Genomic DNA, 13,751 nt, shown 5'->3' with positions numbered 1-13,751 from the left:
TGTTCTCCTGTGTCTGACTTTGAAATGATCATGCATTTTGCAGCTCCTTCTACCCTTTGAAAAATGCCAGGCTGAGCATGGGCCCACTGGGAGGGTGGGAAGGCCCCTCCGTGGAGCTGCCAGGGCTGCAGTTCTGGAGCTGGGCCGGCCTGTGAGCATATCCCCTCTGACAACTGGGGACATGACTGAGTAGGGTAGCCTACCTGATTACCCATCAGAATTCGTGGGTAATTATGATGGGTAATCAGGTAGGAGAGGCAGCCGGAGGGAGTGGCATCTGAGCCAGACTTGAGGGACAGGGAGGATTGAAAGGGTGGAAGCAGGGAAGGCAAGAGGTCCCCGCAGCCCAGGGAGGGAGCAGTAGGCAACATGGCAGCACAGGGGGCAGGCACGGGGCTGTGAGACTGGGTGGTGGAGGGGGAACCAGGAGTCAGGCTGTGGGGGTGGTTAGGAGCATGAAGCCAGCACCCTCTCTCTGTCCTGGAAACTGTCCTGTGTGCCAGAAGTGTGAGTTTTGTTGTAGGCTCTGGACCTCCAGTGCCGGAGCGCAGTCCAGTGCATGGAGCTGGAATCTTGGGTGGTTCCTCACCCTGGGGAATCAGTTGCGTCCACAGTAGTTCGCAGACGTGGGTACAGCTGGCCTGGCCTGGGAACTTTCAGGGTTCACTAGAGCTGCAGGTGGTCAGGACAGAGGAAGTCTTCAACTTCTATGTCCATACCTGCTTCTGACCATGTTTTCATTAAGATGCAAAGAGCTTTACACGTGGGGTAAACTAGTTCTTTGCAAACTGATTTTACAAACATGGGTCTTAATTCTCTGAAGGAATGTTTGCTTAATAGAACCCCTCATTTCCAGCCATGGGGGATCAAGCCTGCTGCCCCTGCAGTGTCCCTGGTAGAGGATTCCTTTGCTCCCCTTGTTATCTGGCTCCCAAGGGACACCTGGCAAGTTATTAAAATTTATTACTTTGGAGTTATGGCACGTATATAAACTTTTTTTTTTTTTTTAATAAACTTTAAAAATAAGGACGCAAATACATCTAGGCTGCACGGGTAATTCTGTTCACTATCGGTTCATTGTTGACCTGGAAATGAGCAGGTGCCATGGAAGGAGCTGGTGTATCCCTTTCCGATCTCATGTACTATGTGCTCCTAATGCATAAAGCTACATATCTGTTTCTAGCTGCCATCATCTCCTTGACCAAAGAGGGATGAACTTGACCTTGGAAATGTTGAAGTTCCTGAAAACTAGTACAGAGCTATGCTTTCATGGCTGACCTTTGTTCAACACAAGGAACTAGATATTAGAAATGACTACTTCCATGTCAGCTTTGGTGACACCTGACAGAAGCTTCAGAACACAACTGAGTAAAGCTGCAAGTGTCCATCCGGTTACCCCCTCAGGATAAAGGAGCTTTCCAGTCTTGAGTTAACCAACTTTTACATTCCCAAAGTAGTCTTTCATGCGCCATCCATCCAAGTGATAGTTAATATGACATGACCAACTTTACCAGTGACACCAGCTAAACTTCTGTCATTTCCCCAGAATCCCATACGAGCAAAGAAAGTAGCTCATTGTAGTAGCGCACCATTAACAAACCAGTCACAGAGCCGCTTCCTAGTCAGCAACAGTTATGGCTTAACCAGACGAGGAATCCAAAGTTCTTCACTACACTACAAAGATGTTTATTTGTTTCAGGGAATTTAAGTGGCTCATTTGGTCAAATACAAAATCAGGGGTGAACGATGGCTTACATTTTTAAAATAGATCGTGTTTTATTCCCTAGTTCCATAAAAACAGTGTAAATACAAGCATTCTGTACATCTTGCTGGTGAAGTCACATATTCCCTGATCTTCTCCAAGTTCTTTGTTCTGCTGGGGCCACTGGCCACAGGAGTGGAGCGGAGGTGGGGCTTTGAAGAAAAGGCCATGGCTGTTTGGTTTGGTGACTGGTTTTATTGCTTTCTTGTCAGTCCACTTCCATTCCTCCAAACATGGAGTCAAAGTTTAAGATTTCAGCCCTTGAACCTGTAGGACTCACTGTCAGCTTTTTTTTTTTTTTTTTTTTGCATAGGCAAACTAGGGGTCTGAGTGGTAGGGAGTCTGTCGGGTAGGTGGTTAGGAGCATGAAGCCAACTGTCCTTGGAATTAGATCCCAGAAAGGCAGTTCCAACTTGAAATCGATAAAGCCTTTTGGCAATGGGCTAATTGCTTTAAAAGGGTGGCGGTGAGGGGGGGCTCAGAATCCACTTTTAACGATCTTGCAAGTGGAGAATTTGTTCCATAAAGCTTCTTGTAAAAGTTGACTCAAGTAACGGACATAGGTTACTAAGGCTTAATCAGGGAACGGTCAGCAGCCGGGTGGTAAAACCACAACGGTCAATTTATAGTTCCTTTAGTCTTCTGATTGTCCTTTCTGTAATTAACCCTCCTCCTACAAAGTGGATCTCCCTCAACCAGGGTGGCAGGGCAGAACTGGTTGAATTGGGGGTCCCAGTGTGGACGGTGCTGTGGGTGGATACAGCCCTGAAGGGAGCACTATAGGAATCCCACAGAAAGGCATTCCCTCCAGTCCGCCTGCTTCTAAGCATTCCAGGGACAAAAATGTCCATTTGAATCTGTGTGCTTATTTCTGTTTTTAACTAATAATGTCCCTCACAGCAAGGCGGGTGGGGGGGGTGTGGGGGGTGATGGGAAGCTCAGATCAAACCTCCTTTATCAGGTAAAACTGGCTCAACAGAAGGTGATTACACCTGCCCGCCCCCTCCCTCCCTGGCTTGTATTATGTTCTAGTATTTCCCAGCTGCCTCCCATTTACAGCAAGTGCCGCTCAGTTTCCTTTTTAGAGAGTGATATAAAATCTTTTTCTACATAACAATTTCAACTCAAAAAAATGTAAGTAGCAACACAATGTAAACATGGTGATGATAGTTCTGGAATGTCTGACATTAAGCAAAGATTGTCTTAGCTTTCCATGAGTGCAGTGTCCAAGCTCACCTGTGGATTAGGCCGTCAGGAGCCACGTGATGCCATTACTACTGAACAGAATTTCCATTTTTCACCCCAACAGAGACAAATGACCCTGACCTACTTCAGTGAAATTTGAGAATGTCCAGACTGGAAGGTGTTTTAGCATCAATGAAACAACCAGAGATACTTGGTTATTCTTCCTCCCTAAAAGAAGGGTAATGAACGTCGAAGCATTGATGCTATTTAGATCCTGATTACATATTGTTAAGTCTTAAATTCGGCTTCATTAACGGGAACACCGGGAGCTGCTCTGTAGCCTACTGCGTATGAAACTGCAGGCAGCCTGGCAACAGATATTGGAGGAAGGGGAATTTTAAAAACCGGCTTAATGAATCGTTGCCCTTTAAGAATTTGAGCGAAGATTAACCCCTGAGGGTTTTCGCAAACTAGAACCTCAACAGTGATCTTCCAGAAGGACCATTTGTAGGCAAACAGTTTTGTTTGAGATGACAACTCAATTTGTGACGTTTCACTGACATTTTAGATTACGCGTACAAATCCTCTGAGGAACAGCATTAACAACATTTGTAAAGCAAAATAATTAGAATTATTAAAAAACCTGAATTTTGTTGCCAAAGGGAAAACTTATTCATGAGAACAGAGCAATTAGCTTCCTGTCCCCACCCTACTCCTAACCAACCCCCCACCCCCGAAAAGCTCTATCCTAAAACTAACCCAAAATTTCTATTTAAAAGAAACAGGTTTGAAGCGTTCATCAAGGCTTTGCAGCTGGAGGTTTAAAAAATCCCACTTTGCGAAAATATCTGACGATGAAGGGCACGGACACTAAGGTGATGCTGATTCGCACGGGGGCAAACAGCTTGTGGATGGCGTAGGCCACGACGAAGGTGCTTGTGCCTGCTGCCATCTTCGACTGCACTAGTGACTCTTTAAATCCGAGTTTGAGCAGGATTGCAGACATGTCCACACCACTGCGGAAGGAGACCATCGACAACAAAAAGGATTATCACAAGGGGTTAAATTAGGCGATCGGTGTGGCTCTAAGATTTAAAGTATTTATTTTTTTTTTCAGACTTTATTTATTTGACACAGAGAGAGAGAGATCACGAGTAGGCAGAGAGGCAGGCAAAGAGAGAAGGGGAAGCAGGCTCCCCGCAGAGCAGAGGGCCCGCGGGGCTTGATCCCAGGACCCCGAGATCATGACCTAAGTCGAAGGCAGAAGCTTAACCCACTGAGCCACCCAGGTGCCCAGATTTAAAGTATTTAAAAAACATGCTGGAAGCAGCTACACGAATACACATTCATAGGAAAAATGTTCTCATTTGCAAAGAATCCTACATGACCCTAAAGAACAAAGGGATGTTCCTGCCAGAGCTCTTACCTTGAAACCACCATGTAAAATATCCCCAAGGAGATCAGAGAGATTCCGATGTGCAGCGACACACCGACAGCACCATACTCTTGGAAAATCTTTCTCAGCTGCTGTGACTTGCTTTGCTTTTCCTCCTCCGAGCTGCTGACAGGAGGGGCTGGCGTCCCAGTGCTCTTGCTGGGGTCCTGCGCACCAACAGAAGGGGAGAAGTTCTGGGGCAGCAGCAAGGCAGTTGGCGGCCGTCAGGAGCTTTCTTTTTTCTTTTTTTTTTAAGGTTTTATTTATTTATTTGACAGAGATCACAAGTAGGCAGAGAGGCAGGCAGAGAGAGAGGAAGGGAAGCAGGCTCCCTGCTGAGCAGAGAGCCCCATGCGGGACTCGATCCCAGGACCCTGAGATCATGACCTGAGCCGAAGGCAGTGGCTTTAACCCACTGAGCCACCCAGGTGCCCCGTCAGGAGCTTTCATATCGCGCAGTGTTCCACCCTCCCTCCTGCCCAGCGATGGACCAGTTACTCCCTACCTCCTCGGTCAGCTGGTGCCCACTTCGTCACTGAGCACGCTGAAAGGCTAGGTACTGGGTATGATCGGCAGAATGATGGCCCCCAAGATCTCCGGGTCCTAATCCCCAGAGCCTGTGACTGTGTTACCTTACATGGCAAAGGCATTTTGGAGATGTGACTAAGTTAAGTATCTTTTTTTTTAAAGATTTTATTTATTTATTTGACAGAGATCACAAGTAGGCAGAGAGGCAGGCAGAGAGAGAGGGGAAGCAGGCTCTCTGCTGAGCAGAGAGCCCGATGCGGGGCTCGATCTTAGGACCCAGAGATCATGACCCGAGCCGAAGGCAGAGGCTTCAACCCACTGAGCCACCCAGGCGCCCCTAAGTTAAGTATCTTGAGATGGGCAGGGCATCATGGATTTTCTGAGTAGGACCAATGTCATCACAAGGGTCCTTAATCAGTGAAAAGAGGGAGGCAGGGGTCAGGGACAATGTGACTACAGTAGCAGGGTCGGAGATCTGAGGAAGGGGCCACAGGCCCATGAGTGCATGTGGCCTCTAGATGCTGGAAAAGTCGTGAAATAGATTCTTTCTTAGAAATTCCAGAAGGAACAAGCCCTGCCCATGCCTTTAGCCCCTTGAGACCTGTTCTGGACTTCGGGCCTCCAGGCCTGTAAGACAATAAATGTGTGCTGTTTGAAGCCACTGGATTCCTGGTAAGCTGTTAGAGCATCAACAGGAACTAAAACCTTGGGGCACACATATTCGGGGACACTGATGGTGCTTTACTGAGTACTCTCCCAGCCGGGCATGGCTTAGATGCTTCTCTCCACCTGCTGCCGGCTTCCATCCTCATGACCACCCTCTAGGTAGATACTGTTTTTTTTTTTTTTCCCACTTTCCAGAAGAGGAACACAGGCATCAAAGGCCAAAGAATTGGCCCAAAGTCACCAAAACTAGAACCCAGGTCACCGGGGTCCACATCCTGAGCACATGCCACCCATCCTAGACGCCACAAAACAAGGATAGTGGGTGCAAAAAAAAAAAGAAAAGAAAAAAGAATGGAGCAGAAGCTACAGTATATTTACTACCAGAATCAAGGTTTTCCTTGGAGATCTGAGCAGATACAGGGAGGGCCAAGTCCTGGGCCATAAATGCACTGGCCTGAATTGGCACAGAAACAAGCCACTGGACTTGGCTTCTCTTAACAAGCACCTACATGGCCTGGAATGTTTGGGAGAAACAGAAAACCCAAGAATTCTGGATTTCTTTTAAAAAAGTCTCCTCAATATGGAGAGTGCCTTTTTTTCTGAAAAGATCTCTAGAATCCTAATGACCTGTCTCCGAGCTCTTCCTGGGAGGAAGTATCTGGGTCAATGAGCTCCAGTTCTGCCGCACAGCATGATGGCTTTTTCTTTGTATTTTTAGAGCAGGCTGCACCCGAGCAGCATTTCAAAGGCAAGAGGGAGGAGTACGACGCCCAGAGTCCCTGGGAGGGAGGCTCAGGACTCCCCAAATGAAAATGAAACAACATAAGGGCTCAGAGCAGCACCTCCAGACCTCACAAGGCTCCCCAGGGCTGCAGGGGACCTCCCAGCCCTGTCCTGCTTCAGGAGCCCCTGCCCTGCCTGTGGGGTGGGCCGGGGTGGGGGAGCTTTGCTCATGAGCTCCCAGTGGGCTCAGGTGCTGCTGGTCCACTTGTATCTGTGTCCAGGTGCCCAGCGTCTGCTTTCGTGTTCTGGGGAGAGCACTGGGCACTGGGATTTGTTATCAGGTGTCCAGGGTTGCCAGGTAAACCCCTGCTTACCAATCCTGCCTCACCTTGCCAGGCTTTCCCCCGCTCAGCATGTTCTCCAGGGGGGCCTTGACCCAATGTGGGGCTCGAACTCACAACCTCGAGATCACGAGTCGCGGACTCCACCGACGGAGCCAGGCAGCTGCCCCTTAGAGAGTGCATTCTACTAGGCAGTAGCGCATAACTTCCTTCGAAAGTTTCCGGGGAAACTACCTGTGTCCTCAGGTTAGGTCCCCCCTCTACTGAGCCAGGTGCTGGGCTTAGCGCTTTAAAGGTGTCATTTCATAAAAACCCTCACGGTAAGCCCCATGATGTGGGCACGTCTGTGGCTCCCACTTTGACAGGAGGGAGAATGAGGTTCGGGGGTGGGGGAGAGTGGCGAGCTGGCCGGCCCCAGGGCTTCATGTCCTGTAAGAGCTGGACACTCTGAAAGTTCTGAAACACTTGTCCAGGACTTCAAGGCTTTGGCGGGGAGAAGGAAAACCAGTCAGTCTCCTGAAGGTCGGCCAGCACGTGTGACTTCCCCTTTTCTTCAAAGCTTTCGCCTGCCTCTTCCTCCCACCCGCCAGAATGGCAGCTCAGAGCTCAGGTTCTTTCTGATAAACACAGCCCCACCCGCCTTTGGCTGCCGAGCGAGCCGTGCCGATGGGAGAGCTGCCAGACGTCGGGCCCTGATAGGACAATAATCTCCAGTCCCCAGTCCAAGTGCCACACGGGCGTTCTGAGGCTGAGGAGGGAGAAAGCCCCTTTCACTTCCCACCCTTGACACTTGGCCCGACCAAACTTAATTATGCTCCATCTGTCCATTCACCAGAGCCCAGTGGAGCTGTCTCTGTTGAGGGCTCTTTTCTTTACAACTTCTATTTTGGCAAAAGGCCTTTTGGCCACAAAAGAAAAATAAAGAGGCAGCCAGACTTCCAGCCACAGAATGACCCGCATCTGCTGCAAAACAATGGGAGGGGTGAAATATTCAGACACAATGGACCACTTCCTGGTAGCGGGTTCTTTGTGAACCTAGAGTTAGAATCTTGGGACAGGGGCGCCTGGGTGGCTCAGTGGGTTAAAGCCTCTGCCTTGGGCTCAGGTCATGATCCCAGAGTCCTGGGATGGAGCCCCGCATGGGGCTCTCTGCTCAGCAGGGAGCCTGCTTCCCCCTCTCTCCCTGCCTGCCTCTCTGCCTACTTGTGATCTCCATCTGTCAAATAAATAAAATCTTGAAAAAAAAAAATCTTGGGACAATTTTTTTCCTTTTATCGTGGTAAAAGGAAGTATCTTCAAGCACTGTGAACCAGTCCGTTTTCTTCCTAAGCCTGGAGGAGGCTGAAGAAACTAAGGGAATTTCTGAGGGGGTGGCTTGCGAGGAATGGAAACTTTTCAGACATTCACGTCTTTGTGAAATATTCCCCCTAAGTCCCTGTGCTATGTCATCAGGCACTGCCCTGGGTGCCTGTAACATGACACATGCCCCTGGTGTCTGAACTCAGCCAAAGTGCCTTTACAAATCCTTGTGTGTGCCTGTGCGATTGCCACCCCCAACCCCAAGCCAAATTATTATTAAGGTATAAAAGGCTCTATCAGAAGGGGCAGGAACGTTCGAAGAACAGAACGTTCGAAGAATAAAGCAAATATGTTTCTCACGAGTTGCTCACATTGGTTGGAGTACCACCTGATTTCATTCTTTCAGTAATAATAATAATAATAATTATAATTATAATAATACTAAACACAACACTACATTGTATTTATTTTGTACCAAGCACTCTTCTGAGTACTTTGAAAATATTAATTCAGATAATCCTCACAACAACCTTGTGAGATAGGCACTATATCATCCTCCCTGAACAGAAGAGGAGCCTGGAAGCCCAGAGAGGTTGAGTAACTTCCAGAGGGTCACACAGGAATTACCTGTCAGGGGTGGGATGGAAGCCTACCGGGTCCAAGGCTTTTGCTCTTAACAACTATGCTGTGCTTCTCAGTCAGGGATAATTGCTCTATGAGGGGTGCTGCTCTAATTGAGGGGAGAGAACAGTGAATGAAAAAGAACTCTACCCTCAAGGGACTTAAGGCTAGTGGGGGAGGGTAGCAACAATAAACAGAAAAGGAAAGTATCAGGGCTGCTAGATAGGACAAGTGCAATGGAGAAACACAACGGAGGGGAGGAGACTGGCCGGACTGTCGGGAGGGATGCGGCCAGTTTAAGGTCATCAAGGAGGGGATCCCTGAAAAGGCAGCACATGAGCAAGAACTGACAAAAGACACTGGGGCTCAACGAGAGCCAATCGTTTGCCCAAGATTTCCCTCCCGTAGTGTAAGTGTAGGCGGGCTGGGCTGCTCTGCGAGGTGACATGACACGAATCAGGTTAGGTGAAAGGGGCAGGATTCTCCTGTGGCTTTACCTCCTTCCTCCCGATTAGAGTGGGGACCCCACTGAAGGCAGACGTGGGAAGGTCCCTCAGGTACTTGATTAAAATCCTGGCATGTTTGGAGACCCTAGCTGCACTCCCTCCTCCCAATGGCCAAAAACAAGGTGCCTGTGGGTAGCCGGGAGCAGCTGACAGGGGAGATCCCTGCACCTGCTCCCAGGCCCCAAGGGCGATGTATTTTCTCAAGAAGATGACACTTTGAGTAATGAGCATCTTTTGCCCTAACATCCTGTTAGGTTCTGACCCCACTTGGATCCTTCCCATCTACCAGATAGCAGGAGAAACAAGCACAGCTCGTGGGGCCCCGTGATTTATACATTTATTGCCACAGTAACATCAATAGCTAACATTAATTTAGAATGTCCCCGATGGCAGGTTTCACACTCATGCTCTAAGAAATGTGAATTATTAACATCCCATTTTACAGACGAGGACACTGAGAAACAGAGAAGTGGGGGAATCTGATCAAGGCCACAGAACGATTGAATAGACAGGAATATGGGGAGCCTGAGACCACACTCGTTACTACTATATGCACATATCATGCCCGCACATACGCATGTTCAAGCGCGCGCGCACACACACACACACACACACACACACACCCCTGCCAGTGCCAGGGCCTGTGCTGGGGGCAAAACTGATGTGGCTCGTGGGACAGACAATCAAGTTAGGAGACCATTCCAGATGAAGACTGCAGAGAGAATCCACACCCAGGGGGCTGAGGGAGGCCAGTGGAGGCTCCCAGGGCCTCTCTGGTGGTCAGGAAAGGCTTTCTGGAGGAAGAGACAGAGGGGCTGATCCATAAAGAATGGCCAGGAGGCAGCCAGATGTGTGTGGAGGGCTCAGGGTTTAGAGACAAGATCTGCTGCCGTTGGAAGGGGGAGCAGATGGCAGGAGGCATGTTAAGGGTGTGAGTCAAATCCCCCTGCCACATTCATTCAGGAAGCTCCACCGGCACTGTGCTCAGGCCTGCTTCAGCTCATGGAATCGTCCCCCAACTCTTGTTGGGAAGCCGCTATCTGTAGCCCTTTGAAAGGTCAGCAAACAGGCTCAGAGCCTGCAGCGTAGGCGGGGTGAGGTCACAGGCTAGTGAGTGCAGGCGCAGGGATCCCATCCTTAAGCAAAGAAAGGGACTGCAGGAGGCCAGGTTCTGCGTGTTCCAACTCGTCAGTCCTGTGTCTCCAGACTGCGCCACTTACTGTTTTTCTTTAAGGAGACAAACTTCAAGAGAAAAAAAAGCAAACAAACTTAAAAACATCTTTTTTTTTTTAAAGAAAGTCCGGATTACCTTCTGAAGGGAAACCAGTTTCACGTATCATATAAAGAAGGTAACCACGATGAAACAGGACAGAACACTGTGTTTCTTGCCCGAGTCTCGCCTGAAGCCCTGCAGGGAGGCCTGCTCTTTTGCTTAGATAACGAGGGAGTAGCAGCAAGTGATGGGGGTGTTCAAGACAGCAGCACCCCGGAGCCGGTCTCCTCGGCCCCGTGTGTTGGAGGATCCGGCGCTGCTCGAAGGGGAAACAACTCTAACAGCATGTGAGCACGCTGAGAGCAAGTCCAGGCCCCAGGTATAATTCTCTCGGCTACTGCCACGGTGCCGGCCCACGCTTTGGGAACCTGGGGCTCTGCCAGAGACTGTGTGACCTTGGGCAGATAACCAGACCTCCCTGAGCCTCAGTTTCTCCAGCTGTCAACTGGGAGATCGTTTTCTTGGCTTGTAGGGATTGGGGCCTCGGGAGCCCTGGAGTGGGTGGGGGTGTCTAGGTCTCGGAGAGCTGGACGACTAAAGCTCTATTTTGGCGGAGATGGAGCGGGATCCGGGCGCCCGGGGGCCGGGATGGGGGTGGGGAGGCTTACCTGGCGGCCGCGGCTGTCCCCGCCGACCGCGCGCAGCAGCGGGGCATCGGGCCCGGGCCGGAGCAGCGGCAGCAACAGGGGGCGCGGCGCGCAGGGGGCTGCGGCTCCCAGGAGCCAGGAAGCGCGAGGCCGAACCCGGGCGCCCACCCTGCCCGCGGGGCCCAGGAGCGCCAGCAGCCCGGCCATGGCGCGCGGCGAAGCGCTGCCGCGGGCGCAGCGAACCCGAGGGGAAACGAGCGCCGGTGGGCGGGGCCCGCCGGAGCCGGAGCCCGGAGCGCCGTGGGCGGGGCCGGAGCCGCGCGATCCCTCTCTGGCCCTGCCCACCGGCCCCGCCCCTCCGGAACGGCACGCGGGGTGGGCGGGGCCGGAACGGAGCGAGCCCTCCAGACCCCGCCCCTCCGGAGCCCGAGGCACACGCGGGGTGGGCGGGGCCGAGCCCCGAGATTCCTCCCAGGCCCCTCCCCGCCCCGCCTCACCGGAGCTCCAGCCTTGAGCAGAGTGGGCGGGACCGGACTCCGAGCGCCAGGCAGAGTTCGCCGGGCGGGAGATTCGTGCCTTTTCCATATCCTTGGAGTTTTGGCGGTGTCGACTCGGCTTCATTCTTTTGGTTACAAGAGAGTCAGAGGACAGCCGAGATTCAAGAGCGAGGGGTTAGATTCCTCCGACGTGATGGCAAGTGGCGAGGTCACCTGCGGAAGGCTTCTGGGATGGGAAATACCGCTGTGACCATCTTTGAGAGATGCAATGGGCCACAGTACTCAATAACTATTAACTGATGATAATGATAATAATAATCTTTGGTCTCCATTCTACAGAAGAACTGAGTTTCAAAGAAATGGTGACTTCCCTAAGGTATCTTCATACACTTTTCATGCCCAACATCTTTAGCATTTTTTGGTTGGAACTAGAGGATTCTAAATGTTTCTAGATCTTTGCTATTTTAGGCAGAAAATAATTTAACACAGGGAATTAGTGCTTGGAAAATAACTGGAAAAGCTAGAGGAGTGGGCACTAGGCTCTTCCCCAGGAAAGACTGCCTGGACACAGCAACACTGGCCAGCCACAACCGGAAAGTGGGCATCAGGAGTTGGCCAGTGGAATGAATGTGCTCTAGAACTCACTGCCACAGCTCTGATCCAGGGTTCAGAACTGCTTTCCAGCTCCCACAAAACACGTCACTGGACCCTGTAAAGGCAGTCAGGCTGCTGTCTCTGCCACACCTACTTGTCCACATCCATGGCCTGGCGACCCGCACCTGAATTCTGTTGCAGAAAACCCCCAATCTCTGCAAACTTGTTTAGCAGCAGCAAAGAGCTCAAACCACAGGAAGATGCCTCTGCTCCGTTTCTGCCTTCAAAATATTGTGCAAGCGCATCCAATCCGCAGAAATGAATTCATATCCAGAAGCCCAACTTCCCAGACTTCCCAGGAAACTTTGGCTTTTCTCCCAGGAAGGTTCTGGAAAGGGATGGGGTCAATTTGCCCAAATTCAGTAGGGCAGCAAATAAAAACCCTTTCTAGAACCCCCCACCCCACCTCTTACCATGAGAAGCCCCTTCTGTCTCATTGGCTAGAACTCTGTCTGTCACATGATCACTCTTAGTTGCAAGGGAATCTGACAAAAGGAAGCTGAGTTGGCAAAGCAGTACTCACATTGTCTTCCTAACACAGTTGAGGTTCCGTTGGCAGATGCCTAGAGGGAATGGCTGCTGGGACGTGAGGTGGTAACTCACAGATGGTGCCACAGGGGGGCTGTGTGTGCACGTATGGTGGAGAATGAGTAACACGGGAGGGCATGTTTACAAGTGGGAAGCGGATCACTTGAGTGTGTGTGTCCACTGTTGAGGAGGAAGGGGGTGAGGTGCTGAAGGAAAAAGTTTCCTCCCTTCCATCAGAGGAACCCCTTTTTCCTGGTTTCTAAGGGAACATGTTATTAATCTACTCTGGGGTCTGGGGCCTGTGATTACTCATGTGGCTTGTTTCTATAGTAATGTGGGGGATACATTCCTGAGCCCAGGCAGAGGAACTGTGTTAAAATGCAGAGTGGGCAGCGTTTGGGAGCAACTGCTGAGTTTTCTCCCAAGGCATATTCTCCGATCATACCCAAGTCTTCCTGTGGACCAGAGCATTTTTATTCCCATTCTCTTTCTCTTTTAGATGACGCAATGACTGTTCCAAATGTTTTTGGCCTGTCTGGAGTCCTCCCATCTGTTTCTCTCCTTTTTCCCAAGGCAAAACCAACCACCTCAGCCCATCCATCATTTCTTGTGTCCCTCTCTGTTCATTTCCAATCAGCACTTATTATTCTGATGACTCTGTGTGCCTGCTGCTGTGCTGGCAGCGAGTGACACAGTGAAGGGAAGATCTTGTTTTTTAGGATTTGGTGGTTAGCCTCATGGCTTTGGTGCAGTCCAGGCCTGGCTGAGAACCTGGCTCTGCCATGAACCTTTGCTAAGTGACTCCAAAGAAGTCGCTGCTTCTTTCCTTGTAGGAAGTGGGAGTAAGAGCACCCATCTCAAAGGACACTGTGAAGGTTAAATGGGATGACACACTTCAGGGCTTGTAGAACTGGGCCTGGAATGGAGTAAGGACTGAAGAGATGAAAACATGGCTGGTAGTTCTTCCTTTTTTTTGTCTACTCAGCTCCCTCTTTGTATTGAGGAGTGCACCTCTTTCCCTGTCGTAGCTTGGGAGCAGCTGTCAAAATCTGAGTGCTCCACCTGCTCTCTGGTCAGGCTGGACCACAGGATCCAGGTGTTGCTAAATATGCATTGTCCCTGGTATTGAAAAGAATGGGGTCATGC

General features: G+C 50.5%; 1 protein-coding gene across 1 annotated transcript; it reads right to left on the bottom strand.

Moving 5' to 3' along the window:
* Positions 1 to 1,662: 1,662 nt before the first annotated feature.
* On the bottom strand, positions 1,663 to 11,259 carry FAM210B (family with sequence similarity 210 member B). Its single transcript, XM_082742949.1, has 3 exons — positions 10,948 to 11,259; positions 4,374 to 4,549; positions 1,663 to 3,963 (listed from the first exon to the last, which is right to left on the bottom strand). Exons 1-3 carry the CDS (start codon positions 11,131 to 11,133, stop codon positions 3,747 to 3,749), a joined length of 579 nt encoding a protein of 192 aa, XP_082599075.1. The 5' UTR covers positions 11,134 to 11,259; the 3' UTR covers positions 1,663 to 3,746.
* Positions 11,260 to 13,751: the final 2,492 nt, after the last annotated feature.

This window comes from Mustela nivalis (assembly GCF_964662115.1).
Source record: "Mustela nivalis genome assembly, chromosome: 8".
Lineage (NCBI taxonomy): Eukaryota > Metazoa > Chordata > Mammalia > Carnivora > Mustelidae > Mustela > Mustela nivalis.
The sequence above is the reverse complement of the archived record's forward strand: the minus strand, read 5'-3'. Positions and strand labels throughout refer to the sequence as shown.

Coding starts and splice junctions, on each gene's coding strand:
- FAM210B (XM_082742949.1), bottom strand. CDS start 11,133: ATGGCCGGGCTGCTGGCGCTCCTGGGCCCCGCGGGCAGGGTGGGCGCC. Junction 4,550..10,947: donor GGGACAGCCGCGGCCGCCAG/GTAAGCCTCCCC, acceptor GTTGGTGCGCAG/GACCCCAGCAAGAGCACTGG. Junction 3,964..4,373: donor TTTTACATGGTGGTTTCAAG/GTAAGAGCTCTG, acceptor CTCCTTCCGCAG/TGGTGTGGACATGTCTGCAA.